The sequence below is a fragment of the Zophobas morio genome, unplaced genomic scaffold, assembly GCF_036711695.1.
Source record: "Zophobas morio isolate AGI-343-1 ecotype UQ-CSIRO unplaced genomic scaffold, CSIRO_AGI_Zmor_V1 ptg000532l, whole genome shotgun sequence".
Taxonomy (NCBI): Eukaryota; Metazoa; Arthropoda; class Insecta; order Coleoptera; family Tenebrionidae; genus Zophobas; species Zophobas morio.
This window is the reverse complement of record NW_026972635.1, coordinates 37,506-62,837: the sequence shown is the minus strand read 5'-3', so window position 1 is coordinate 62,837 and position 25,332 is coordinate 37,506. Positions and strand designations below refer to the sequence as shown.

Below are 25,332 nucleotides of genomic sequence, written 5' to 3'. Positions count from 1 at the left end.
ATATGGTAATAGCTAAAAAAAGAGGTTTACTTAACAATTTAGGAAGTGTTTTCCTGATAAAAAAGTACAATTTGCCAAGATGCAGAGCCATTAACGGAATTATTAAATAACCTTAGCCCCAAATAACACCTTTTAAAACTTAATTGAGAATCAACCGATGTTTACAACTATTTTTGGAGGGACAAAATAAACTAATTAATAACTAAGAGAGATGGATGCCACCGTGCTCTTTCTTTTCTAGATTTTGTTAGTTACGGTTTAGTAGGTGATGAGGTGTTTTAATTACTTTATTAATTATATTATATTAGATCTTGAACTTTAAGCTTGTAAGATCAACACTGCTAAAAACAACAATGACCTAATAATATTAAAGTAGGTCGTTAAACTTTTGATAAAAGAAAAGTGAACCCCTTACTTTCGTCGCAACTGAAGTGGTAAAGTGTTAGAATGACCTTAACTATTAAAGCATCTTTTAGGGAAACGTAAGTACAAAGCCTTTTATTGGGCGCAAAAGTACGAATAAAATTAATAATGCTTACACTCTTAGACTTTTCACAGATAGAAGAAAAACCACCTTGGAACTGTCAATTAATACCTCTTACAGGACAATATATTGCTTCTTTTGTGTACTAAAGTAACGTGCCAGCTTCAATATTATCATTCAGTCGAGCAGGGTAACCAAATTCCTAATGACCGTTTTTCAAGGATTCTAATGACCCGTGAGTACGATTATTCGTCTTAACTCAAAGGTCCACGAGTATCCTAGAGGGTTCCTTACTACCACAAGACGCTTTAGAATATACACTAAGTCAGACCATCTTTGGAAGGCGTCCTGTAGTCTTCATTAGTTATTTCAAATTACTAGAAGACATGGGGATGATCGATCTATATATAGAATATACAAGTAAAAAACACTAACACTACTCATCCTCCATAGTAACGACACTGGTTTAAGGTCGAGCATCATAATCTATAGGAAAAAGCACTGATACTATCATGTACCTATAGCACAAACCGTTGATTAGCCAAACTTAATACGATTTTTCTATGATTTTATAGCGGCTGTGGGGTTAGCGTTGCTTACTTCTGCATTTAAGTTTAAAGGCTTTTCAAATACTTAGACCGAACTAACACATTTAACAGAACTTCCCAAAATATAACATTACCCTCAAAACAGAGCTGCATCCGGAAGGTACCATAATCATAGTGATATGATGGTTAAATAATTACAATAATTATATATGTTAGCAACATTTTGGTTATTCGCTAACTAGTTAAGTAAGACCTTTTTGGGATGGTCCGGTTATATAGAGAAGTGTGAGTAGCACTACCCTGTATCTATAGACAAAGGCACTAATTAAACAATACGTTTAGCATTTCAGTCCGTTGTTTAGCCAAACTTTATGCTAGCTTCTTGTTTAAGCAATGACTCTAAAATCGAGCATTTGCACTAGCAATCATCACCCATTGCCAAGTTCTTGCTTCCATGTTTTCAGCGGACCTTACTCACTCTAATAGAAGTAGTGTACATGTCAACTTAGCATGTTACTACCCAACATTTCACTGCGGAATTCGCTAAGTGATTCTAGCAGACAAGCATATATATTCAAATTCTTGTCTATAGACGCATTAGTCCTAAAAACTTTCCGATGGTTTCGATCTAGGTTAGTTGATAGGTTATCCTCCGTGGATGGAACACAGGCTTAATGCAGGTTCATTCCCTTGGGTCATGTCACCCGTGCTTTTTTTACCATTTTTAAGGTCATGTTCTTCAACACGCGTCAAACCTACGGCTTAGTAGGTTGTCATTCCGTACGCGGAGCACATGATCAAGTAGACCCATTCTCTTTTGTTCATTTCACCCTCTACTTTTCAACGGGGTCAACTCTCCTGTTGCTGTTAACTAATTTACTAATACTTTAACACAATTTTAAGGAAAACAGCTAATACAGATAAGTTTTACCTCTGAACGTTATCCCACCTCAGCATGGAAACCTATGAGCAACCTAGATCGAAACTATCGGAAGTCCGTTAGGACTAACGTCAAAGTCGGACAGGAATTTAAATAGATAGGCATGATCTTTTTTGTGCGCTTTTACGACACTTAACCTGGAGAAGAGACAGCAATCTTTACGCCAAATGAAGTTAGATTACGACAATAATATAAATTCTCGTGAAGCACAATAAAATTTTAGCCTCTACTCTTTGCTTGCTTTCTCCTACTGCCTACGTGTTTTTATTTGAGAGCGGGTAATATATATTTTTATCGACTCCCCCTATTAAATTTGGATGAACTATGTGAAAAATTGTAAATGATTCATATATAATAAATGAAATTGATATGTTGTTATTTGATAAAGCAAGGGGCGTTTGGCAGGACTTCATATCAATAAATGATTATTTGCCCTTGTTAATTTTTTAGTGAAATTAGTAAGTATCGTTCCACCATGATGTTAAGTCCCGAAAAACTTATTTTTCTTAGCCTTAAGGAATTTCTACTCCAAAAAATGTAATACGTCAGGGGGACATAATAAAACGCTATAAACAGTGCTATCAAAAGTTTTTTTTAACTTTGACATTAAAAAGGGCTCAGATAACATTTGGCATACTGAACTTCCTTACAAACTTTTTTAAAAACTGCCCTTAAAATTTTTTTTATAATAGGATAAATATCTAAGGATCCTTGCCGCCTCTTCTTTTACTCATCTATAAGGCAGCCCTTCCAGCCACTATAAGAGACAGTTTTGCACTTCTTTGCGAATGATTTAGATTCTATATTTTGCATTCCTTTGTACCAGTCAATAAGACTAATAAGTGGTTCGAAATTTAAAAAGTTATTAATTTCCGTGAAAGAGTTTCGCTACACGGCGCGGGCCTCTCCCCGTGTCCTTAGGCCTATATCAGTGAATATGGACAACAATTTGAAATGGACGAAACATATTTATTGTGAAAAGAGAAAAGGGTGACTTGCCTTAACTAAAAGATAAAATTGAAGTGTCAATATATATACAATTCATCCTCCCTTTACCTAAGCCTCTTCCGCATGGGTTACTGCTCTTCTAAACACATAAGGCCTGTTGTGAATGTTTACTGATGCTCCGGAGTGTATCGAGAACGCTCAGCTCCATAGATTTAATCAATGAAGCAATCTAAGAGTACGTTAAAGCACTGTCTATAATTACCTTTACACAGATGGGTAGACTAATAAACTTAGTAAAAAAAAACTTCAATTTCACCATAAACCAAGACACGCTCCCGAGTAATTAAGTTGTGCTAATAGTATAAATAGCAATTTAATAACTAAGCTGCATGGGTAACTAAAGATGAAGCAGTAGAAACATGTATATGTAGGCTGTGTATTATTATAAAAAGATATATTTATAATAAATAAACGCTGCTCGTCGACTTTTACTTATACCGAAAAATAAAGATAAACAGGAAAAAATTACTTGCACCCCCCTTTTCGAGGTAAGTGCTACTTGTCCAAAGAATAACTAAAAACAAAGCGAAGTCAGTGTCTCAGTAACCCTTCAACCTAATGCACGGACGTCTCCTTCGGAGACCGAATCGCGGGGGGGCTACCTCGACGTTTCTTTGCTGAACTTCAGGCCTTTCGGATAGTCAGTATATTTTCTTCAGAAGGATGCTATCGCGGACAATCGGGCCCACACTTTTTCGAGGAGAGAACTGAAAGATATGCGACTTAAGATCTTTCTTTGACGCCGCTTAAAGACTAAGTCCAAATTCTAAATACGTGTGTGCCACGTGCATTTATGTTGCTGGAGAGGGAGAGTAGTCTCAGTTATATAACCATTCCACAGTTTTAGGTTAAAAACGGTGTACTTTTAGAATTTTTATTATTATTTGAAAACCGTCAATATGTTCTTACACTTGCGCCTTGGCTCTTCTTGCATCCTTAAATGCCTGTTACTAAGAAAAGGGATTTTACCTAAACCTAGCTTGGTAAAAAATTTGGAAAATTTTAAAAGTTAAGCTAATAATAAAAATCCATTTTATATAAGCCAGTGTCATAACTTTAAAGCAGTTCATCTCACTAATAATTTTTCTGAAGCTACCTCAGTTTTGTTAAAGTGGCCCTTGTTTAAATTTTATTAACTTTTACTACTACACCTTATGTTATGATAATCAATACTTTCTAGTAATAACTTTGAAGGCAGAGGTGAAGAACTTTTATCTGAGTTTGATTTGATCGATTTAGTAACGATATATTTGCTTTTTGAAATGTGTGTTAATGAACTCTTTACGACGGACTATTATAGGTTAAGAAGATAGATTTTAACTACATTAAGGCACAAGGACACGTCTCTAACCTTTCTATTTCAGCGGACCTAGGCAACAAGTGTAGCCTTGAAAAAGTAAACATCTTGTATTAACTTTAAAAACTTAAATGACATCCTTATGCGAAGGTTTTTTTACCGAAAGTAGCTATGGAAACTTCATTAAACCTGTTTAAGAGACTCTGCCCACTTTTACTAGAATGTAAATGCAAGGCCCTCGTCGCCATCAATGTTTCTGGCCGTCACGAACGTGCTAACTACTTTATTATTGTCACTACTTTATCTGCGCGACACTCCCGCAAGGTCATAGAAGAAATTAAAAAATTGGTTGTTTTTTTTTTTCATTTTTTTTTATCTATTCGTCTATCTGTTAATTAACTAGTGGCAAGAATTGTCTTCAGACAAGAATTCTTTTGTTGTCGATGAAAACGATTTAAATTGGTGTATCTTGCAAATTGAAGGAGTTCAGGTAGGCGGGTTTATATGTCCAATACGTAGGTTTTCTTAATATACAACTACGTATTCTGATAGGTACATTTGTTAGATGCCCCGACCAGGCAAAGGCTTGAACTGGAAAAGCTCTGGGTTTTGGGTGCGTTTATAGTATTAGTTGAAAAGATACGAGAAGTACTTTTGTTTCCTGCACTTCTTAAGGGAAATATGACGATCAATTATGTGATATGATGACGAATCACGTGAAGTTGATGCCGAGGGGAAAAAGAAGGATGCGGATCAAATACATTTTTAACGAAAGCGAACAGTAAAGGTTGGCAACACAAATAGTTTATTCCAGAGGCAGTCCTATGGATCGGGCTTTTTTAGTAAGCCGCAGTTTCTGACGGTTACTTCTTCCAGAGGCCTATCCCGAGAACCGGTCTCGACTTCGCTTATTTTCCGTACTACATCTTGGCCCTCAAGAATTTCTCCAAAGACCACGTGCCTACCGTCAAGCCAGGGGGTCGGGACCTAAAAAATAAAATGTTTCTTTTTACTTTTTTTATTATATAATTAATATATATATATATGTTATGGATTTCAGTAATAAAGTAAAATTTGTACCACTGTAATGAAAAACTGAGATCCATTGGTATCGGGGCCAGCGTTTGCCATGCTGAGGTAGTACGGTTTAGAGTGCTTAATTTCAAAGTTTTCATCTTTAAAACGCCTTCCATATATGGAGCGTCCGCCAGTGCCATCACCATTTTCAAAATCTCCCCCTTGGCAAGTAAAAATTATCAAAGTTGTTTCTGATGAATTTTAGTAATTTAAATATTACAAGCTAAAGTGTATGCTTGTTTTTATATAGTAAAGTGTTTATAGTTTTAAATATTATTTAGAAGCGGTTCACAGTTAACGCCATTAAACTATACCTTGAATCATAAAATTTTTAATAGTACGGTGGAAATTAGAACCCTTGTAACCTGTCAGAAATAACATGTTATTAAATTTGATAGAATTTAAAACTGTTATAACCCTTTTCCTCAGAGAGGCACAAACTCACAAAGTTTTTGACGGTTTTGGGAACAACATCTCCGAATAAGCCAATTATAAAGCGCTCTGAAGTTTTTCCTAAGATAACTTTTTTTTAACAGCTGTTATTAAGAAAATTTGAAAAGATTTTAACCCCCTATGGACACATCCATAAACACCTTCTGAGTAATTTTCGGGGAATCGTCACCATAAGCTAAAAGAAAAAGAAATGGCAGTAAATATAAATATCTCGCCAGCATATTTAAAATCTTCCCAGAGGGACCGCCCAAAGAAGGTTAAAAAACTGACAACCTCTTTCCACCACTCCATCATGCAATAGAGAAAACCCTTGCGGTGTATTTCCTCTAAATTTTAAAAGTTTAAGTGTTTGTTCCAAGTAGTTGGCAAGTTCAACGTTTTACTTGAATAAAATAATTAGCGAAGCGAATAAAAATTAATAAAAAGAATTATATAAGATAAAGAACATAGACCATCCAGACTTACTTTGGCGTTTGATATATAACCACACAATCTACATACAAGTAATATTAACTTTAATATTAAAAATAATTTATTGCTGTAATTTTTTCAAAAATTTTTGTTTAAAAGGTAAAGGTTTAGTTTTTTAAAAGTAGGAACTGTATAAAACAAATTTTATATAAAAATTAGTTATTTGATTAAAGGGGTTTTCCGCTGAGTATAAAGCTATTTATTTATTAAATTAACGTTACCTAGAACACCCTAGATATTCTGAATTTTTTATTATTTTATCATCGCTTTCTGTTCCTGCAACATGGTATAAACTGGATATAGTGACTAAAAAGAGATAAAGCAACAATAATTATAATATAGTGGATAATTGCAATTAAAACACAATAACAATTGATATTAATATAATTTTAATATAGTGGATAGTAGCAATTAAAACACAATAACAATTGATATTAATATAATAGTAATAATGATGTGTTTTTATTAATAATTTTATAAAATTTTACAAAACAACAGTGAAGGTTTACTGTTTCTTTATTTTTGTAATATATATATATTTATAAAGGAAATTTTTCAATGTAGGCAGTTTTCAGTTTTACTTAGACATGACCCTTAAAGGCAACATAATATGACAGAACCTCCCAAACCCTCACCTCGAAAAATGTAGATTAAGCAGATTACTTTATTTATAACGACGGTAACATGCAAGTGCAAAAAATAAATAAATAGGTATATAATGTATATTAAAAGGTTCACCCGCTTACCCTAAGATTTAAAACCGAGAGGATGATCTTTTGTAATATTATTATTTATGCACGTTATCTTTAAGCACAGCGTGCTTAGCTTTAAATCCTGTTAAAATGAGTCTGCTACACTCTCCTCATTACAATTATATCTATATTTTTTTTTTAAATTAAAGTTACAACTTGATGCTTTGTGTTCATCAACAGAAATTTATGGATCATTATTTTGCAATTATATTGTGTTCTTTTTACACGAAATTAAAATGTAAGAAAAAGTTTTTATATCTTTTACTCATAACGTGGGTTCAACGAGTCCATGGTGTTCATCCGCACATTTAACGTGTTGAAACATGGTATAATTAGCGCAGAAATCAGCTGATATAATTGCTACGACTTAAGTGTTACGTCTTCGATTTGCGTAAATTTTTTAGTCTTATAAGTTTACTTACAGCTAACATTAAATTAGGTGGGTAAGTCTTTAATTAAACCATAATTGGTTTGCGATATCATATATTTTAAATATCAGAATGTCTTCAGGTCATTATATGTCAGATAAAGACATGAAGGTATTTAGATAACCTCAGTGTTGACAACTCTGCAGCCCTTGACAGAATGGAAGAAGATTATTCTGGTCTCTGATCATGAGTCAAAATCATCAGATATACCAGATAGAGTAGCTTCTGAGTCTAAGGAGAATGATCTGGATTTATGCACAATGACGACAGCGGAAGGTGGAACTACATGGTCTTGTAGCCCATTCCCATAAACAAAAACCCAATCACTCAGTTATTCTATTTTGAGAGGGTTACAATATATGGGTTTATTCTTAATTAACAAAAAAGGTTTAGAGTAGCAGTTTTGGTTTTGGCCTTGTTACATTCCCGGTAGTAACTCGAACATTGATGAGCAGTTAGTACATTTTCAAGGTAAATATTTGTTCAGGCAGTGACGACTCAAAAATATGGTGGCTATTCGATTTAAAAGTTTTTATCCACTAATGGTATTCCATATGTAGGAAAACAAAAAATGAACGAAGGTAACATAAATTAGCTACAAGCGGAGTTTTAAGGCTAACAGAACCAAATCATCACAAAAGCCGCAATGCAACGTGTGGTACTTATTTAACTGAATTTGAATTAGCTACATGGTTATTATTAAAAAGACTACACTATACGTTATATAAGAAAAAATGAGATTCATCCCTACTAGTTTTTTACCTTATGAACACAAAGAAGAAAAATCTTCTATTGATATGGGAAGACATGACGTTAGTCTCCTATGTGCCTAGGAAGAGAAAAGTTTGACACTTCTTTAACAGTGCAGGTTGACATTGGCAATAAAAAGACATAAAAAAATCCAGTATTCAGAGAAGATTCACTAATGGTAAGCTAGTCAGTTGCTTGATCCACTAGGAGATCGATAACACGAGACTGAATTTACCTAATGTTTGGTAACCAAGATTACTTCCTAGTTTAAAAGGTCATAGTTTCTGCAAGTTTTGTATGTTTTACCTTGGTTCATAAACCCTAGCACAGGAAACTAAACAACATTACAAAGATATTTAAAATTACCCAAATATTACCCCTCCATGCTAGGGAAGCTAAGTGCTACACGTTAGCTTGCTTAAAAATAAAATCGAACCAACGACTTTACGGTAAAGAAAAAAGGTTATTATACTTTATTAGAAGGCAAATAAAAAAGGTGTAGAGGTCTAGACCAACTGGTTCATGAGAATGTGTCCAAGAGAAAAACAAATAGTTGGCCGTTTGGCTTTTTTTCTCTGGATTACTGCGGTGTTTCTACTCATGTAGTTTGAACAAAACTACATTCTAGTTGGAATAGTAATAAACATTAAAAAGATTCCTTTTGAAAAAACTCACAGAAAGTCGGATTCCTCACATTTTCGTCGGTTTATTTACAACAACAACAGACCGGTTTTATCTTAAAATTACAAAAAAGTAGTCTCTTACTAACCAATTATTTTTTAATTTTTATTATTTATTCGAGCAAAATAATATTAAAACATAAACGATGACTTAGCGATTTATCAAACTTGAAACTTTTTTGCATTGTTTTTGTTTTTTTGGATGATGGCTAAGGATGGTCTGAAGCTTAAGCGTTAATGAAGACCAAATAGTGTTATAAATTGAAATATATATAACGAATGGTTAAAAGGGCCAAAGCCCGAAGAATTAGGGGCTAAAGAAAATTCAAAGTGAAAGGTTTGGAAGCAAACAGCACAGGTACACAGTGGCTGTGACTACGCGCTTGTCAGAAAATAAAGATCTCTCGGATGTAATGCGAAGCAATTCAACAAAAGATATTGACTTTGCCTTTTTCTTCTCTTCTCTATTAGTTAGATAAGAGTCGCCAGAGTGTAAAAGAAAGTTCTACGCGAAGGGCAGTAATAAACAGCATGAAGTAAAAAATAGAAAGATTAGTAGTAAACAAGAGGCAAGGGTTTCTAATTTTTCAGTGAGGAGCTCACAGCCGGGAAGGCCTCGCTAACGGTGGTGCTGGTTGTTGTCTCTAGACGGCTTCGGTTCTAGTGTTTATGGATGCTTCCGCGGTGTTGATTTTTAGCAATTTTTCACTACGCTAGACCAAAAATGGTGGGGGCCCGGGTCGAATGGACCAACCACCTACAGAAGGGAGGATTCCTAATTAAGCGGCTTAAGTTCTCTTACGAAGACCGGCTGTAGTATGCAAATGCCTACAAAATAATAAATTTTAAGAGGCAACGGGGTTTTCCTCATTTCTTATTTCTTTATTCGCTTCTTCGATCGCTTTTCCCTTACCTTCTTCTTATAGCCTTTAATAGAAGAAGGCCAATCAAGCGACGAAGAACCATAAAAGAATAAAAGGTGCTAATTCTGTCCTACAAAAAATCTTGAATGCAAATGCAACTTTGCTATGTTGCAAGATATGTATGCAGAGACATTTTTAAAGAACTCTGAAATGTAAAAATGTTAAATTATATACATTGGATAAGACTAGAAGTAAGGATGGTAATATTTAAACAGAAAAAAAATTATCAGGGTCTAATAAAGCGTCTACAGACACAGCTCCGTTTATGTGAAATATATAGATATCTGGTTAAGTACTATCTGGGCATGGGTACATTACCGATGTTACTCTTCCGGGGGAGTATCTAACATTCCCCATCAGGAGAGAAGACTTTAAGTACTAGACACACAACTCCCTAAGAACAATAAACCTCGTACTCACAAGAGCAACATCTTGCCGGCTACTCTATAAAAGTAGGGCTGTTTAAAAAAAAATCTGTTGGTAAGGATCTCAAGTTCTCCAGAAGTTACTACTATACAACCTTCTAACGTTGCCTCACAAAGTGCGGACGGGTGCATTAAACTTGGACTGTAAGTGGAGGAGCATTTTTGTAATACTTTTGTATTACTGTCAAATTGTTATTATCTCTGCTACTAGTTTTACAAACTATTACCGTGGCGGCCTACCTCTTAAAAGCTACACTTTCAAACGTAAAGTGAGCTATATCACTTTACCACTAAAATCATAAATATGTTTTTGAATTTGACCTCAAACAGTTATTTTTTTCAAAGAAAAGTTTACTTATAAAAAAAGGGACGAGAATAGGGATGTTAATTGTCTTTAGGCTGGACTGTATAACATCTTTTACGATGTGAGTTCTATTATAACCTTATACACCTTATCATTTCACTAGTTCCAAGTATTGCCATTGGTAAGTCGAACCTTTAGGATCTTTTTGCTCCCAGAAAATTCGCTGCGAGCCTAGTCCCGCCAGCACTTCATAAAGGATTGCCAATCCTATTCTCTAACTTGAAATGTTATAATAGGAGGGTCGACGCTATAGCTTTAGTTGATGGAATCAAAATTTTCCTCTTTTTTCGCTATCTCCTTAAAGGTATGAACATATGTTGATGAAGAATTACCGACTTATAAAAAAGTGAGCTTACAAGCCAGATTTGAAAGGCAAAAGCCAAACTACTATTATTGAGATAGTGAAATTTCTAATTATTTCATAAATTACACATAAACTTCCTTAAAAATTGAGAAAGAGAAACTGTTTAACATTAATTTTTGGAAAACTTAAACCAATTACAAGCACGCGCCACTAGCTTCGAAGAAGGGGAAGTAGAAGAGGACGGTAAAATGGGGGCAGCCTTTTCATGCACATCTAAAGTCAGTCGGTTGGCTTCTGTGCAAGTGCAAAGATACTCATTTTTAAAAGATTCTTTAAGTCGCAACGAATCTACAATCAAATTATTTTAGCAACGAGCTTTTTGATTAGTTTCCTTACACTAAACAAGTATCACCGCTCTTAAAAAAAAGGGTGGCTGCTGGAAGGAGACCACAATCCTGAAAGGTCCGATGCAGCATAGTGGAAAGCGGCGTGCGGAAAGGTGGGGCAAGCAAGTCAAAAGATTTTACAGTCTCGGTCGTTGGAATAATTTGCTCGACAGGCTCCACGTGCTGAGCCACAAGGTCGAACAAGGATTGGACGAGCTCGCTCGAGAGAAAGCATGCTTGCATAACTTCGCTGAAAAAAAAATAAAAGAAAGCGTATAAACAAATCTAAGAGAACCACACCTTTCGCTAAATCGTATTCTTAAAGATGTTTTGGATGGCCCGATACTATCTTCGACCTTCTTATTAGTATTAGAGGCCTTTTCTGAAAGTAAAACTTGGTAGAGTCGAAGATCGTCCTCTAAGAGTAGATTAAAAAATTATACAGGCAACTCTAGAAGCAGGTGGACGTGCCAGTAAGCTCAAAAAAAGAATCGGGGATGTTCAAAGCTGACGCGGAGGAGGCTGTTGAAGTTTCAAAGTAAACAAGTCTTTGCAATTCGGAATGTAGTTGAGGCGGTTCTTCCGTCTTACCTTTACTCCGCTGATTTCAATAAATAGTTAATTTTATTCACATGTATAACTACTTTGGCTAGGAGTTCTCGTTTCCATAAGGGGGTCCCTCACAATAAGATAATTCCAACATAAGCGTCCGTTAAAGTAAGAGTATAGAATAAGCTCTTACGAAACGCACTCTGCGGCCCCCCCATTATAGTTGCTTTGAGCGTGGGCTATAGAGTTGCCACCTTCTACTAATAAAAGCAATAAAGGAGAATCCAAACAAGTCAACCGTAGGGAGATTTGTAAAAAAAGCCAGCGCATCGTATCTTTCAAAATAGTTAAAAGTTAAAGGTGGGTCATACCGTCATTCGTCCTTTTCGCTTTGATGTCAACTAAGGGTGTCAAACTACTTCATAAGAGACCCCGAAGAATAAATAAAAGTAATAACAAGTAAATCAAGCATAACAATATTCACTTTATAGACTTTTGGGCAAAACTTTCTTGTGATTCTTTTGATGAAACTTTGACATCAGTGCAATTACTAAAGCAATAGCTCAGCTTAATTAGCTTCTTATAATAGTCGCACGGCGTTCCGGTAAAGGTGTTCGCGCCGTCAACAAGTAATAGTCTAATGTATACTCTTCCAGAAAATAAGCCTAACGAGCTGAGATGGTAATAAACCTTAAAAAAGTATTTTCTTAGTCGCTAGATGTACCGTAAACTTGTATATACAATGTCTTCAGGAAGAGAAAACACCTTTCTTTGTACAACCAGATTAATAAATTTGGTTGAACAGATAAATCCTTGGGAAAGATCTCCTAATTTGGTGCTTCTATTAAGATCTCTAGGAGATATACATACATATTAACTATTATTGTAATTTACTATTGCCACATATATTCATATACAAAAATCTACTGGACGCAAACTCAATAGGTTCAAAATGACATAATATTTGAAACAAAGTTGTTCCTGGTTCAAAAAGATCAACCATAACAGGCTGCTCAATAAGTTTTAAAGCCTATAAAAATATACTTGCTATCATAAACTAAATAATATTTATCCGGCTCATCTTACCACTTCAATATTAGTTTCTTCTAATAATTTCAGTCTCTTTCTTAAACTTAATTGATGGCGAGCATTCGAACTTATTGAACCCAAAGTATCCACTGTTTTAGCAGTGACGCCAAGAACGCAAAGTTCATATTCTTTAACGTCTAAATTTAATTTTGCACAAACCTTATAACAAGTTACTAACATCGTTTTTACTCAAATATTAAAGAGTTTTCATATTAATTTAATAATGTAGTATATATATAGATTATTATCATAAATATATACAGTTTAAATTTTATAGTAAATAACCCTTTCTAATAGAGTAAAAATAGTATGATTTCCTCCAAGTGTCACTTCACATATAATAGAACTGTAAGCCACCTTATAAGTCCGACTCATTTTTTTCTCAACAGCAAAGTCTTCTTAAAGAAATGGTCTTTTGAAACAGCAAGTCTATTTTAGTGTGCGTAAGTTATATAGCAAATCTTTATAACCCAATTAATCTTAACCAATTTGGGTCTCTCTTTACAATAAACACCTAGACCCATGTGGCGCATATACTGTCATAACTATTTTAGTGGTTTTAGATAATTGAATTTAGCATACAGTAATTTATCAAGTAAATAAATTTAAAGTCACACATTACTAGTCTAATGAAATTTAGAGCTTCTGCACTGTGCTTTTTCTACTTCTTCCGAACTTTTGTTCTTGTATATTCCTTTAACGCCACCTCGCTGCCAAGAGTTGATGATTACTTGTGTGTGGAGTAGTTTGCTAGTGTACATAACTTTAGCACCGCTTTTTAAAAATACCTACTTGAACACGGATTTTCTGTCATTCTAGCTTTACTGTCTTATCCATATCCCTAAAATTTAAGAACTACTGACAACCAAAATTTAAGTAATCATGCGCTATAGTTTACCTTGAAACTATTTCTTTTTTAGATATGTAAGTTCTACAAATCTTGATCAATTTGTTGTATTACATTTAAGAAATCATCTTCTGCGTTCACGCTGTTTTCCAACGCCACCCTCTTGGCCCCTCCATCGAAGTTAATCCAGACCTACGCCTGGAGTGTTAAAAGTAGAGAGGGTATAACAAGTTATGTATGTTATGTATGTTAATTTACCATTCCGAGCTTTAAGGTTGCCTAAGTAGCTCAGCGGTTAGGAGCATTGTCGCACAAACACAGTCCTGGGTTCGATTTCCACAAAATTTTTTTTTTTCTAGTCTATAAAGGTTGCGTATGTAACCTCGCTTATATAAGTTCGGATAGCGTATACATAGTAACAACGGAACAAAGTTTACTTACTGAAATTGTGCAGAAAAAATTTTACACGAGCATTAACTGCTTCAATATACTCCTTGCCCTAATTTACTAGTCGAAGATAGGACTGATGGAAATCATTATTGCTCAGTCAATTTACTTCTTTCTTGATTCGTAGATTCCAAAGTACTTTAAGTGTCTACTTAACCCTCGGGGAGATTTTTTCAAGTCAACTCTAAGTTGATAAACTAGAAAATTATGACTGAAAATTTTATTATTAAATTAAACAAAATAGATGATGAAACTGTAGGGATGGATTAGCCCTGCGCTAGACGCATGTGGTAAATGTGCACGTGTCTACGATATCAACTCTAGGAGAGATATCTTTTCAAATCACAAATTAATAATGGATGAATTTTTAGGGTGGACGATAATAGGAAACTTAGGGCGCATTGGCATGTTCATCAGATTATGTCTTAGTAAACTTAGAATATTTTAAACCTAAAGGCTTTATGACCCGTAATAGATATTAGAACTTCACTATTTTCTAATAAAAACTGAATAAAACTAATAAAACATAAAACTGGTTAGAAACTGGAGAGTAAAACAAATACACTTTGCCTATCCTCAGTTCCCGGGATTTAAGGTGTAATAAGTTGCAGTAGTTGACCCATAAAACCAGTTTCGACTACTCAGAGGGAGCATTGACAAGTTTCTATGCTATCTTTAATTTAACATATCAATTTAGGTAGCATAATTTGTTGTTAGCCTTTGGATAATAATTTTAATCTTATTTTCACTTAAGAAGTCTAATAAATAAGATTATCATTGTACATACACAATTTATCCCATTTTGGTATTCAGATATTTTAAACATTGACTCATTTCTTTCACCGGAGGCCTCCTCTACACAGAAACCCAAATTTTTTAATATAGCCCTCTTGTTGGATAAGCATTTAAGTTTAATTTATTTAGAAACATAGAAGTAGTAAATTAAAAAGCTTGAGGCAACTGATTATCTTGCTGCCCTCTAGGGTAGCAGGAAACCAAAAAAAATATTTGCTTGCTCGTTAGCAACCTGAGGAGTCCTATTTTAGTCTGCACGGTTTAGCTTCTAAAGTTTGGCCTTGCCTTATTGACAAAAGATCTCGTAAATGTTTAAAAAAAGTGTAGAATTTTTTTAGCTTAAAAATGAAAAAGTCTTCCCTTAACAAAGGAGGAGAAACGACTCACGCAGACCGTTCAGTTAAAAGTATGGCTTCTCGACCACTTAATTCAAATCTTGTTAGGTTGGATTATTGTTAAACATCTCAGAATATTTTCTAAATAATTTACATAAGCTTAATACTACGCTATGGATTTGAAGGGAAATTAGCCTTAATGATGGAAACCTTTACTATGTGTAGCAGTCCAGAATTCCTTCCTTTTGCTTACACTTTTAAAGAAATTTTTAATATTGTAAGAAAACAAGAAAAACACTGGTTATAAATTAAAGTATCTATTAAATTATTATTTTGTACTTATCCTTTTTTATGAACGTATTTAGTTTTAACCAGGACTATTTAGCTTTTTTTACCCTAATGAATCAGTTTAAGTACGCCCAGTGCAATTCTTTTGGAGCTTCCGCTTTTTTATCAGCTGAAACCTCCTCTTTGGAACTTTTATCTAGTTACTTAACGTGGGACTTAGTTGAAGTATCTTTGCTGCTCTTGCAAAGCAAGGAATCTAGTTAATTAGCTTATTTCAACTTGCTATTTACTTGATTTACTATTTGGTGTACAAGATTTCGTTAATTTAGGTGCCCATACTATACGACTTTTTATAAATGCCTTTGAAAGTTTTTTCTTTTCGAGTCCAAAACGTTTAAAATCCTTTTTTTCGGTTCCAATTCATCGGGCAGTTCGATGCGTACTAAATTAAAGTTTATAGTATTGTACACTTGGTATTAACTATTTTAAATATCTCTGTACTTTAAAGATTGTCGATGCGTGTTTTAAGATGCTAATAAATAAAGAACTTGAACTTGAAGGATTCAAGGAAACTAATCTATTCGAAATTTATATAGAGAGTTGGTTTCTACTTCATAAACTTCTTAGCGTATTATGCCGTGCCCTTAAGATGGTTTGCCTTCTTTAAATTACTGTTATTTTCGAATTTTATTGCCTTTTTTCTATAAAGAACCATAACTAATTGTGTCTTTAAGGACAGATATATATGCAAGGAGGTGAAATTTGAAGTACAGACCTGTCTGAGCACCTACTACAATAAAAGTTCCTACGAAACTCGAATTTTTACTCTGAGATCTCTGGCAGCTATGTAATAAGCGTAGTATGGTGTATTTGTTAAAATCATTAACTTATTAAACTAATAGTTATCCTGTTAAGGTGAGGCTTTGCTTAATTCTTGATCTGTTGAGAACAAGAACCAACTTTAAGAATCTCTCGGCTTTTTGCAAGTTAAGAAATAATGGAACGTTAACTTTCTGCAATGCTCCATTCTGTCTTCTGCTGATCCCGTCCTCTTTAAATTTGAACGACATTTATAGTAGTTTAACTTCAGCTGTTGAAGGTGAGCCTTTCAAAGTATTATTGGTTGTTTTTTTAACCATCTTTTTAGTTCATTCGTATGAATTTATTCAATGCGCTTTGAGAACCAGTAAAAAAGCTCTTTTTCCAGAAAGTGACTGCGAAGAAATAGTCCGACTAGTTTCTTTTTTACTTATGACTCTCCTTGAGGTGCGGAAACGCCTTTCCAGCCCGTACACGCCGGCGATGTTGCCCGATAACTATAAGTTTTGCGGTAGAGGAGGCGCCTCCGGACTGCGATGCACCAAGTGTCTCACAGCTTTCTCGCTGTCTTTACCCCGTTTGATACCGTTGTATGTCGAGAACATGGAGAAGCTCTCGACTAGTGGCAGGATCCCCGATAACTGCAAAATGCATCTCGATTTAATCACACAAAGTTGTTTCTACACAAACTAAGAAAAACTTGAAATGCGTAAATAAGTTAAGTTATGAAGATTTTTCTTAACTGCTTTCTTGGTATATCTGTAGTAGGTTTTCACCAAAAAAACTATTATAATTTCTTATCAGGCAGTTAAAGAATTTTTGCGCCTCCCATAGTTTGTAAATACGAAAGCACTATTGACACTATACTTAGACTTTTTAATTTGGGTTTTAATAAAAACACAAAATGTTATTTGTACGTTTTTGTATAAATTCTGTAATTAGAGACTTTCTTAATTCTTTAGTAACCACGAATCGGTTAAGAATTTTGCACTGTTAGCTAAGAATTAATAACTAATTCTCTACAACTTTAAGGTTTTCTTTCGAGACCTTCCGGCTGTTCCAAGCTTTTTTTACAGATAAATAATCTACGGAGTAAGGCAAAGTGAAAAATAGTATACTTCCTAGCAACATAACTGTTTAAAGAATGTACTTTTAACTTTAATAAAAAAGTTTAATAAAAATACGATAACGGTTTTTATACAGTTCTCCTCATAGTTATAAAATTAACAACAGAGACGTCCTTAACGAGTTAAATTCATTTTCAGAGGGCCTGCAAGTCTGTATGTTTAGTTATTTCATTTTTCTTGTATATTACTGTTGAAATTTTTATTAAATTTTTGTATTCTTCATAAGGATACATAAAAATACCTAATGTACGTAAAACTATTTTATAGAAATTTATAATTATTTAGTTTTTAAAAGGTACACTTGTAAATACGGGGCTTATCCCTTGTAATGCAGAGATAATGCGGCGCTGCGGTGTCCCTTGTGCATTAGTTAATCCGTGTAATGCGGTGAACCTCTTCTTTAACCCCCTATAGGTTACTGGTTACTATGTTTACCACTTGTCGCCTAGGTTCATTTTAGTGATTTCGCAGAAAAAAACAAATCTATTTAAGCCCCAAGGTTTTGCCCATTTTAGGCTTAACTACAAATTAAAACAGTTGGTTAGTGGCAGTTCGAGTATTCGGAGTCGACTCTATCGAGTGGGTGCACCCTCGAGCCAACAAAGAGGGGGTTGCTGACATTGTGGTTGCTTTGTATGTTTGCACCTCAGCTTTACATGGGGGTATGTAAGGTATGAATGGTAAACGTTGCCATCTGTTACCTGATACTAAAATTAATAATGAAAAAAATACTTCTTTCAAAAATAATGGTGGTAACAACAATAATTACTCAAGTTGTTTCAGCTACTATAACGACTGTTCCCGCACTCCTCTTGGTTCAACTGAAATTCAGCAGGTTTACACTAATTCTTCACTCACTATTTAGTGACTGTCCGGCACTTCTACTTTTCTTAGTTTTCTTTAGGTTTCCTATTTACATGTAGCTTTTTTTAACAGCTTTTATCAGTTAATGACTCTCTAATAAAAGCTTGCAAACTGTACCAGGACATCTGGACGTCGAAAGATTTAAATTTATGGTCTTAACATTCTATTTTATCATATACTCTGCTTTCTTTAAACTTTTATAAGTTCTTTTAACGACCCTTCTGATCTTAATACTTTTTATTAGTTACTTGAGATGTCTACACCGCAATATTGTAAAATTGGGAATGAACCATGACTTCTTTGCTCTTAATCTATTAATGTTTACCTCATTTACTAGTTATCTCTCTTATTTGATACCACCTAACTATAGAAATTCCAAGGAGAGCACTAATTTAAGCTTAGATAACTCTTCTATAAGTTTCTTGGGACCAGAAAAACCGGGTTAAATAGAATAAAATAGTTAAAGCCTTAACAACGTTAGATAATCTAATAAGTAAAATATTACCTGGCTGATTTTTTCAAACTACCGCTCTTCTGTATAAATAAATAAGCTATATATGATAACGCGAGCAAATTCTATTGTTTACGCTTTATTTATACGTATGATGAAATATGAGGGCGGCATGGGCTTTCCCGTGTGCCGTCCAGCCTCAAAAAAAAAGTTTATGTTATACCCTCAACAAGCAAACTAGACCAGCTTATCAGTTCTGCCTGCGATGTCTGCACTCAATTAGCTTTGAATATGAGGTGTGGTCGAGCATGTACTGCAAGCACTCTATGGTGGAAGAGAAAAATAGCAGTACACACGTGCGAAACAATGTTACCCTTAAACGATTTTTCAGCTGGCATGTTTAGGGGCAACATGTGCTTAAGCAGATCGAAATGGTATTGCAGGACCCCCGGACAGAAGCCAAACTCAGCAGCTAATACAGACCACGTGATCTAGTAGGGGGCAGTTAGCGTGAGACCCAGTTTGAAGGAAGTAACCAAGGCCTTACTTCAGACTCATCAGCAAAGCCTTTTTCCATAAGTTTTTTGCAGAGGGCTTGATAGTTAGAGATTTTCCAGAATCTTCCCATTTTTCCTCTGTTAGACCCATACTTTAGTGTGTTTCTCCTATAATATTTGTTATTTAAAACTTACAGAGTACAGGTTAAGTGGAATTTGTTAAGCACCATCTCACTTGACAACTTGGAGGATTCCTAGTGCCTACCCTCTTAGCTACTTCAACCCATGGAACACCAAACCACACATGCTTTAGTTCCTCCTCTGTGCAGCCCATGATCTCTTTGATGGCCTCGACAAGTCTTTGTTGCTCCTCCTGAGACCAGTAGCCTCATCACAAAAAAAAAAGCTTAGGAGCGTTATAATGAAGAAAGCAGCTATAACAGTGCACCTTTTCCAGTATATTCTTTTTGCCAGAGAAGTTGCTTATAACGACTACCGATGCGGTCAGCTGTCCTGTCCAATTTGGCTGCTAGCTCAAGAAGTGGTCGTTGCTTACTCCCCCTTTTTAAATATCTTTATACATAAGAGAAAGAAAAGATATAAACAGGAAGCTTATGTAAAAGTAGAGTATATGACAAAGTACTCAAGTATTATCTGATCTTCTTCGGGAGTAAAAGCTCTTTTTAGCTTAGTATTGTATAGTCTCTTTGTCCTCGCTATAACGGATCTAAGTGGCCTCAAAACACCGGTAGCTAAACGTGAAAGTAAGGAAAAAATAGGCTTATTTAAGGCAGTAGTAAAAACCCTTAAGAAAACTACCAACAAAACGCCAAAAATCGGCCGTTTCTACAGAAAATTTACTTTCTATTAACGATTCTAAATCTTTTGAGCCGTGGATCTGTGGAGAAGACAGATTGCAACAAATTAATTAGAAAATTAAACGATGATATACATCAGAGTATGTTTTCACGTTATTACGTATTAAACCATCTTCACGCCAAGTAAACTTCCCAGTGTTCCACTCAACTCCTAAAGGTATGTTCATGAAAAGTGAAAATATGTAATTCAGGTTTAAAGTTAGTGAAGTTACCGGCTTCTCTTAAAGAAGCTTTTAAATTTTTTGTCCAAGAAAATGGGAGTTCTGCAAATATAATTCCGCTATCTTTAGCGCCAATATGGCGAGGGGCTACCAGATACTTTTTAATATTAGATACTGTCTTATTTTCACCCGCATTTTCTGTAGCTAAGGGAGTAAAGTTGGTTTGTAGACCTTTTAAATCGGTTATCGGTTCAATACAGCTCTTTTTTCTTTTTTTTTTGCCAAGTAAGTTTTTTTTTCGTTTAACCTTTTTGGAAGACATAAGTAGTGGCTCTGAGGGTCCCAAATTTTTTAAGTTTTCTAAATCCTTCTCAGCTCCCCCACACCGGAGCTTTTTTTCCCTATTAATTTGACTTTCCAGTGGTTTAAAAGTTTTTTTCTACAGTTTTGCAGAAGTTAGCATGTTTATGGTCTGTGTTAAAAGTTAATTTTAGTAAAAGTTTTACATTAGGTTGGGAGTTGATCAGGCCGTCCTGCTGTGTCTTGAGTCTTTCCTCTTTTTTAGAAGCGACTCCCTTTTTTAAGGACTCCCCTTTTCTATCCTTCTTTTTCTTCTTCTTGTATTCACTATTACCGAAATTATATCGATGGCTTTTGGTTTTATGCAAAGAACCATTTTCCTTAAAAATAATGTCTTCCCGGTTATCAAAGGAGTCTACAGTTTTTCTTGTATCTTTTTTATGCTTTTTGCCCTTCATATTATTTAGTTTACAGGAGAACTCCTAGCTAACGCTCTTTTTTGAGCTGCTTGTATTTCTGATTAACCTCCTTTTTCTTTAGCCTTAAAATTTGTTAACTCAAGCCTAGATTTGGCCATAACCAAGTTATGAACAACATGCATACGTAAAGTTTACATGTTAATTTAGCCGTGTAAGAAAAGGGTACACAAGTACTTTCGTAACCGCCCTTTGTTTTGATGGGGTGACGGGCGTGGTTGACGCTTTCGTTTCCGTGAGTTCTTTTTTAAAATATTTTTTTGTTTCTTATTTTGAGGTCATCTTCCGAGAAGTAACCTTACTTCTCCGGCACGTACCTGTTGCAAATAGTCTTCGTTTATTTTTTTTAAGTGGTAAGCAGTGTTATATGTCTTTTATTTTATTAATAGTCCAACATGCAGCTCCTTTTTCAGGTATGTATTGAGGTATTTTAGAGCATATTACAATTTTATTTCTAAATTGTCCTCAAACTAATTAATAAACTCGGAACGAAGTGACTTAGTAAAAATACTAGGATTAAAGCCTTTGTCATACCCAAAATTGTCGACTTTAATCGTTTAGACAGTTATATAAGCTTATTCTTTAGAATGAAGATTGTTGAGGTCAAGAGTACTCTAAAACTTTTTGTCATTTCATCATTTGCTAACTAAATCATGTAGGTCATTGCATGTTAAGCAAAATTATATGGCATTACGTTATTATTTACATAAAGGAAATTACGCAATTACAGGCCTAGTTCCCCTTTGTAAGGATAGTTGTCCTCAAATGCCTGTACTAGTTTGCAAGTGCTTTTAGGTAGCGTTATAAGTGTTGTAGTAGTGAGGAGCTCTTGGGAGACGCTAGATTGCAGTGTCATCGGCGAAAAGCTCGAAAGGAAGGGTGGTTTCAGTAGTAGCAAGCAGTGAAATTAACGGCTTGTCCAGTGCGTGGGAGGGCGGTGAGTAATAATGTTACGGAACACCAGCTGGCGGTCAGCGGTACGAGCACAGTCAGCTTTAATTTATATTCAGTAGGTGCATTATACCAAAACGAACGTAATATTGTAAAGGTCTCACGTAGTACATTATTTGCGCAAACTTAAAGGCTTTGTTAACCTCAAAACATTCGTCAAAGCACAAAAAGATGGATGGTTGCACGCTCTTCGAGTCCACCTCCCAGCATCTATTGTACCGAGTTGTGGGCTTTTGTCTTATGCGTTTATAAGACGATTAGGCTTCAAGATACCGCGTAATGCGATCAGGCTCACTCCCGGCGTCAGTAAATAAGATTTATTATATAAATAGGTAGATGATTTCGGCGCCACACTACCTCGCTACTCACGGCAACATGAACAGCTGCTATTGTTCACTGAAAGTTATCGACTACCTCATCTAATAAAGCGGAATTCGAAGGGGGAGTCAGAGTGGAGGACAGTGAAAGCGCAATCGTAGCTGTTAATATTGTTGTAAGCTTACCTTGGTCCGAGGAAAGCACAGCCAATCGAGGTCGGCGGGTGTAACAACAAAGACTGAAAAATTTTAGCTGCTTGGACTATATCTTGCGTATAGCATGAAACCGCAGTTTTGGACAATGGTCATTCTCTCTAGCTACCATTCTATATGCTAGGACTTAATACCTAATCATTTTTCAAGGTATCGAGTTCTAACACATTTCCTTGCCTTAACAATTCAATCCATAATTTATTATCTTACAACTTCAAATCTTAAAAGACAAATTATCTTGGGGATGGTGACGCAAACCCGAGCAAATGGGCTCTCCATTTGTTAAATTTCTTGCCAGTTCAAAAAGTGAACGCGTACATTAAGGGGATAAGAATTCATTTATTAAGGTATCTGTTTTAATAGTGGGAAATCTTACACTTGATAAGTTGTAATCCTAAGTTCGCTTTCATTCCATCCAAGGAAAACCCCTATTATTCTATTTCTCTGTTTTACTGATTTTTTATAGGTTCCTTTATTTGTAATACACAAAGGTTGTATTTTTGCTAGTGCTTTGTTATTTAAAAGATTCCTAGTTATTTGCTCAATTGTTTTTAAGTAGTGGAAACCCTAGTGAAAAGTTTGATAAGTCTTTATTTATATTTTGGTAATATTACACTGCATGCTTGATATCTATATTCCCGCAACATAGAGGAGGTTAAGGAGGGTGATCTCCCTCACATTTTAAAGGTCTTTAGAAATTTTAACATAAAAACAGTGAGGCTTATTTTTCAGCGCTTACCAGCTTTTCTTCTTCTCTTTTTCCCATATATAAATAATTAAATAAGCGAGTAGATAATGCAATATTGTTATAGTTCTCGATTTTCTAAGATATGTTTAAAAACGTTTATGTAGTTTATATTATAGGAAATGCGCATGCAATGCATTAGTTATCAAATCTTTCCGTTTTTGGTTATGCAGAAGTGGCTCGGTCTCACAAGTAAACATTCTCAGGAAGTTGATCGAAGAATTAGGAGACTAATTTGTAAAATCGCAACTCATAGCAGATCAGATTATATCTTTTATACATTAAGCTTTTTTGTAATCAGGATTTATCTGGTGTCTTCTGCATAAAAGAGGACGTAAGTCACTTGCTAAGGATCATGTTTACTTCCCTTCTTTAATTATTTTTCAGCGGGGGTTAACTTTTTGGAGTGGTGGGGATAACAAGCACTGTATAGGGCTCGCTATCTTAATCTGTTTTTCATTCACGATGGGTGTTTCTGGCGATGACATTCTAGTAGTACCAGAGGCTTTTGGTGTTATTGAAAAAAATTTATTCAGATCCTCTATTTTCCATCCAGTGCATTTCCCTTTTATTAGGTATATTGTATGGCCTTATTTTGTTAGTTGATATTTGTTAAAGAAAGTTACTTAGAAATTTAAAATTAAATACTGTTCTCGTATTATCACCGGAAAAAATTGTCAAAACTCTTCTTGAATTTTTTCAAGGCGAAAACATAATTGTGGTACTTTTGTACCCCATTTCATTATTATTTTACCTGTTGATATTTTTTAGAAGAAATTTTACTTTACGTATTCAGAATCTTTTGGGGCATAAGTTGCGTGCCGAGTTAGGTTGGAAACCTGTTGGTGAGGAGTTAATTAAGGAAGGCCTTGAACTAGTGCTTGATTCAGAGAGATATCCTCTTTTGATTATGTGCTCGTAAGTGAATGTATTGCGGCACAATTTTACTTCCGCAGTACTTGTAGTGTTTTTCTCTTTGGCACAGTTTTGGTGTGCACCAAACAGGCATTCTTGTTGGGTGTTTGCGAAGACTTCAGCTTTGGAATCTAAACTCCATTATACAAGAAGTAAGTTTTTTTATTGTTTTGGTTTCTGGCATAGAGCCAAACTTGTGGTAAAGCTTGTTATGTTTGAAATAAAAAAACTCGACGTATATTGTCAGCAGGTTTACTAGACCTTTTTACTACGTTTTGAGAAAACTTTTTTTTTAATATACCTATACTGCGTAACAATTGCTTAGTTGTTACCTTTATCATTCGAAGGAAACTACTTGCTCCTAAACTTGGGCTTTGCATTAGTCGTAACTGAAATAAATATAGTATCTAGGAGCTGTAGTTACACTGGAGACGCCTTTTTCTTCTCCTTTTCCGTGTTTCCTTGCCCTTTCTTCATTTTCATTTTAATATACTAGTATCGCTTGTTTGTTAAAGATAAAAGCCGATATATGACCGAACTATTCGTTGAAGTTTTTGACCTCGACTTGATTACTCTTCCCAGCAACTTGCCAGAATGGCTTAGTATCCGTGCAGGTAAAAACTTTTTATCTTCTAATAAGAGGCCGTGTCAGCTTTACATTACTAAAATAGTTGAAGAATGTTAAAATGGACAACTAATCGTTTAAAGGGGGGCCTTGTCACTATATTTCATAAATCTTTTTTTACTAATATATTTTATAAGCAATAAATATTCAAACTTTGGAGCTTTTTAACATTACACTGTTGTTGCCCTAAAAAAGCGTCTGTTGTAACAGTAGAGAGCACTTTTTAACTCGAGTGTGGGCGATGGCAGTAAGCTTACCTCGTCTACTTGTAGCTCCCGCAGTCAGCAACAATACTTTAAAAAGAACAGTTAAGCTCCATAAAATTTTCGCATACAGGCGCTTTAGAAAGCACT

The 25,332-nt window shown here is 34.9% G+C and overlaps 5 protein-coding genes and 2 long non-coding RNA genes across 10 annotated transcripts; 4 read left to right on the top strand and 3 right to left on the bottom strand.

Moving 5' to 3' along the window:
• The first annotated feature begins 4,208 nt into the window (after positions 1-4,208).
• Positions 4,209-5,229, top strand: LOC135121219 (mitochondrial assembly of ribosomal large subunit protein 1-like). Its single transcript, XM_064045527.1, has 7 exons — positions 4,209-4,218; positions 4,281-4,376; positions 4,428-4,625; positions 4,681-4,767; positions 4,830-4,890; positions 4,953-5,064; positions 5,154-5,229. Exons 3-6 carry the CDS (start codon positions 4,449-4,451, stop codon positions 5,060-5,062), a joined length of 435 nt encoding a protein of 144 aa, XP_063901597.1. The 5' UTR covers positions 4,209-4,218; positions 4,281-4,376; positions 4,428-4,448; the 3' UTR covers positions 5,063-5,064; positions 5,154-5,229.
• LOC135121218 (peptidyl-prolyl cis-trans isomerase B-like) lies at positions 5,065-6,046 on the bottom strand. The gene is made up of 5 exons (XM_064045526.1): positions 5,923-6,046; positions 5,772-5,867; positions 5,669-5,719; positions 5,358-5,515; positions 5,065-5,264 (listed from the first exon to the last, which is right to left on the bottom strand). Exons 1-5 carry the CDS (start codon positions 6,026-6,028, stop codon positions 5,100-5,102), a joined length of 576 nt encoding a protein of 191 aa, XP_063901596.1. The 5' UTR covers positions 6,029-6,046; the 3' UTR covers positions 5,065-5,099.
• A 5,027-nt stretch (positions 6,047-11,073) lies between these two features.
• LOC135121228 (uncharacterized) lies at positions 11,074-13,293 on the bottom strand. The gene is made up of 13 exons (XM_064045540.1): positions 13,214-13,293; positions 12,926-13,087; positions 12,757-12,869; positions 12,564-12,692; positions 12,324-12,512; positions 12,211-12,257; positions 12,033-12,099; positions 11,935-11,969; positions 11,762-11,881; positions 11,591-11,708; positions 11,432-11,540; positions 11,308-11,359; positions 11,074-11,252 (listed from the first exon to the last, which is right to left on the bottom strand). The coding sequence occupies exons 3-13, from the start codon at positions 12,840-12,842 to the stop codon at positions 11,074-11,076; spliced, it is 1,131 nt and encodes a 376-aa protein (XP_063901610.1). The 5' UTR covers positions 12,843-12,869; positions 12,926-13,087; positions 13,214-13,293.
• Positions 13,294-15,246: 1,953 nt separating this feature from the next.
• On the top strand, positions 15,247-17,319 carry LOC135121226 (uncharacterized). 3 transcript variants are annotated; one of them, XM_064045537.1, is made up of 8 exons: positions 15,247-15,460; positions 15,512-15,652; positions 15,718-15,899; positions 15,955-16,079; positions 16,149-16,292; positions 16,375-16,487; positions 16,543-17,176; positions 17,264-17,319. In XM_064045537.1, the coding sequence occupies exons 1-7, from the start codon at positions 15,363-15,365 to the stop codon at positions 17,150-17,152; spliced, it is 1,413 nt and encodes a 470-aa protein (XP_063901607.1). In that variant the 5' UTR covers positions 15,247-15,362; the 3' UTR covers positions 17,153-17,176; positions 17,264-17,319. The 3 variants fall into 3 exon arrangements, with proteins under 3 accessions (XP_063901607.1, XP_063901608.1, XP_063901606.1); XM_064045538.1 differs by having other exon boundaries at positions 16,543-16,739; positions 16,788-17,300; XM_064045536.1 differs by having other exon boundaries at positions 16,543-17,300.
• A 938-nt stretch (positions 17,320-18,257) lies between these two features.
• On the top strand, positions 18,258-18,971 carry LOC135121214 (uncharacterized). 2 transcript variants are annotated; one of them, XR_010278890.1, is made up of 4 exons: positions 18,258-18,421; positions 18,523-18,602; positions 18,695-18,769; positions 18,821-18,971. It is a non-coding gene; the product is annotated as an uncharacterized LOC135121214 (long non-coding RNA). The 2 variants fall into 2 exon arrangements; XR_010278891.1 differs by having other exon boundaries at positions 18,695-18,843.
• A 173-nt stretch (positions 18,972-19,144) lies between these two features.
• On the bottom strand, positions 19,145-21,195 carry LOC135121227 (transcription termination factor 1-like). The gene is made up of 10 exons (XM_064045539.1): positions 20,944-21,195; positions 20,489-20,876; positions 20,351-20,427; positions 20,218-20,296; positions 20,042-20,150; positions 19,847-19,971; positions 19,626-19,785; positions 19,449-19,566; positions 19,275-19,392; positions 19,145-19,225 (listed from the first exon to the last, which is right to left on the bottom strand). Exons 1-10 carry the CDS (start codon positions 21,193-21,195, stop codon positions 19,152-19,154), a joined length of 1,500 nt encoding a protein of 499 aa, XP_063901609.1. The 3' UTR covers positions 19,145-19,151.
• A 2,912-nt stretch (positions 21,196-24,107) lies between these two features.
• LOC135121240 (uncharacterized) lies at positions 24,108-25,116 on the top strand. Its single transcript, XR_010278899.1, has 5 exons — positions 24,108-24,160; positions 24,236-24,357; positions 24,425-24,506; positions 24,851-24,968; positions 25,026-25,116. It is a non-coding gene; the product is annotated as an uncharacterized LOC135121240 (long non-coding RNA).
• Positions 25,117-25,332: the final 216 nt, after the last annotated feature.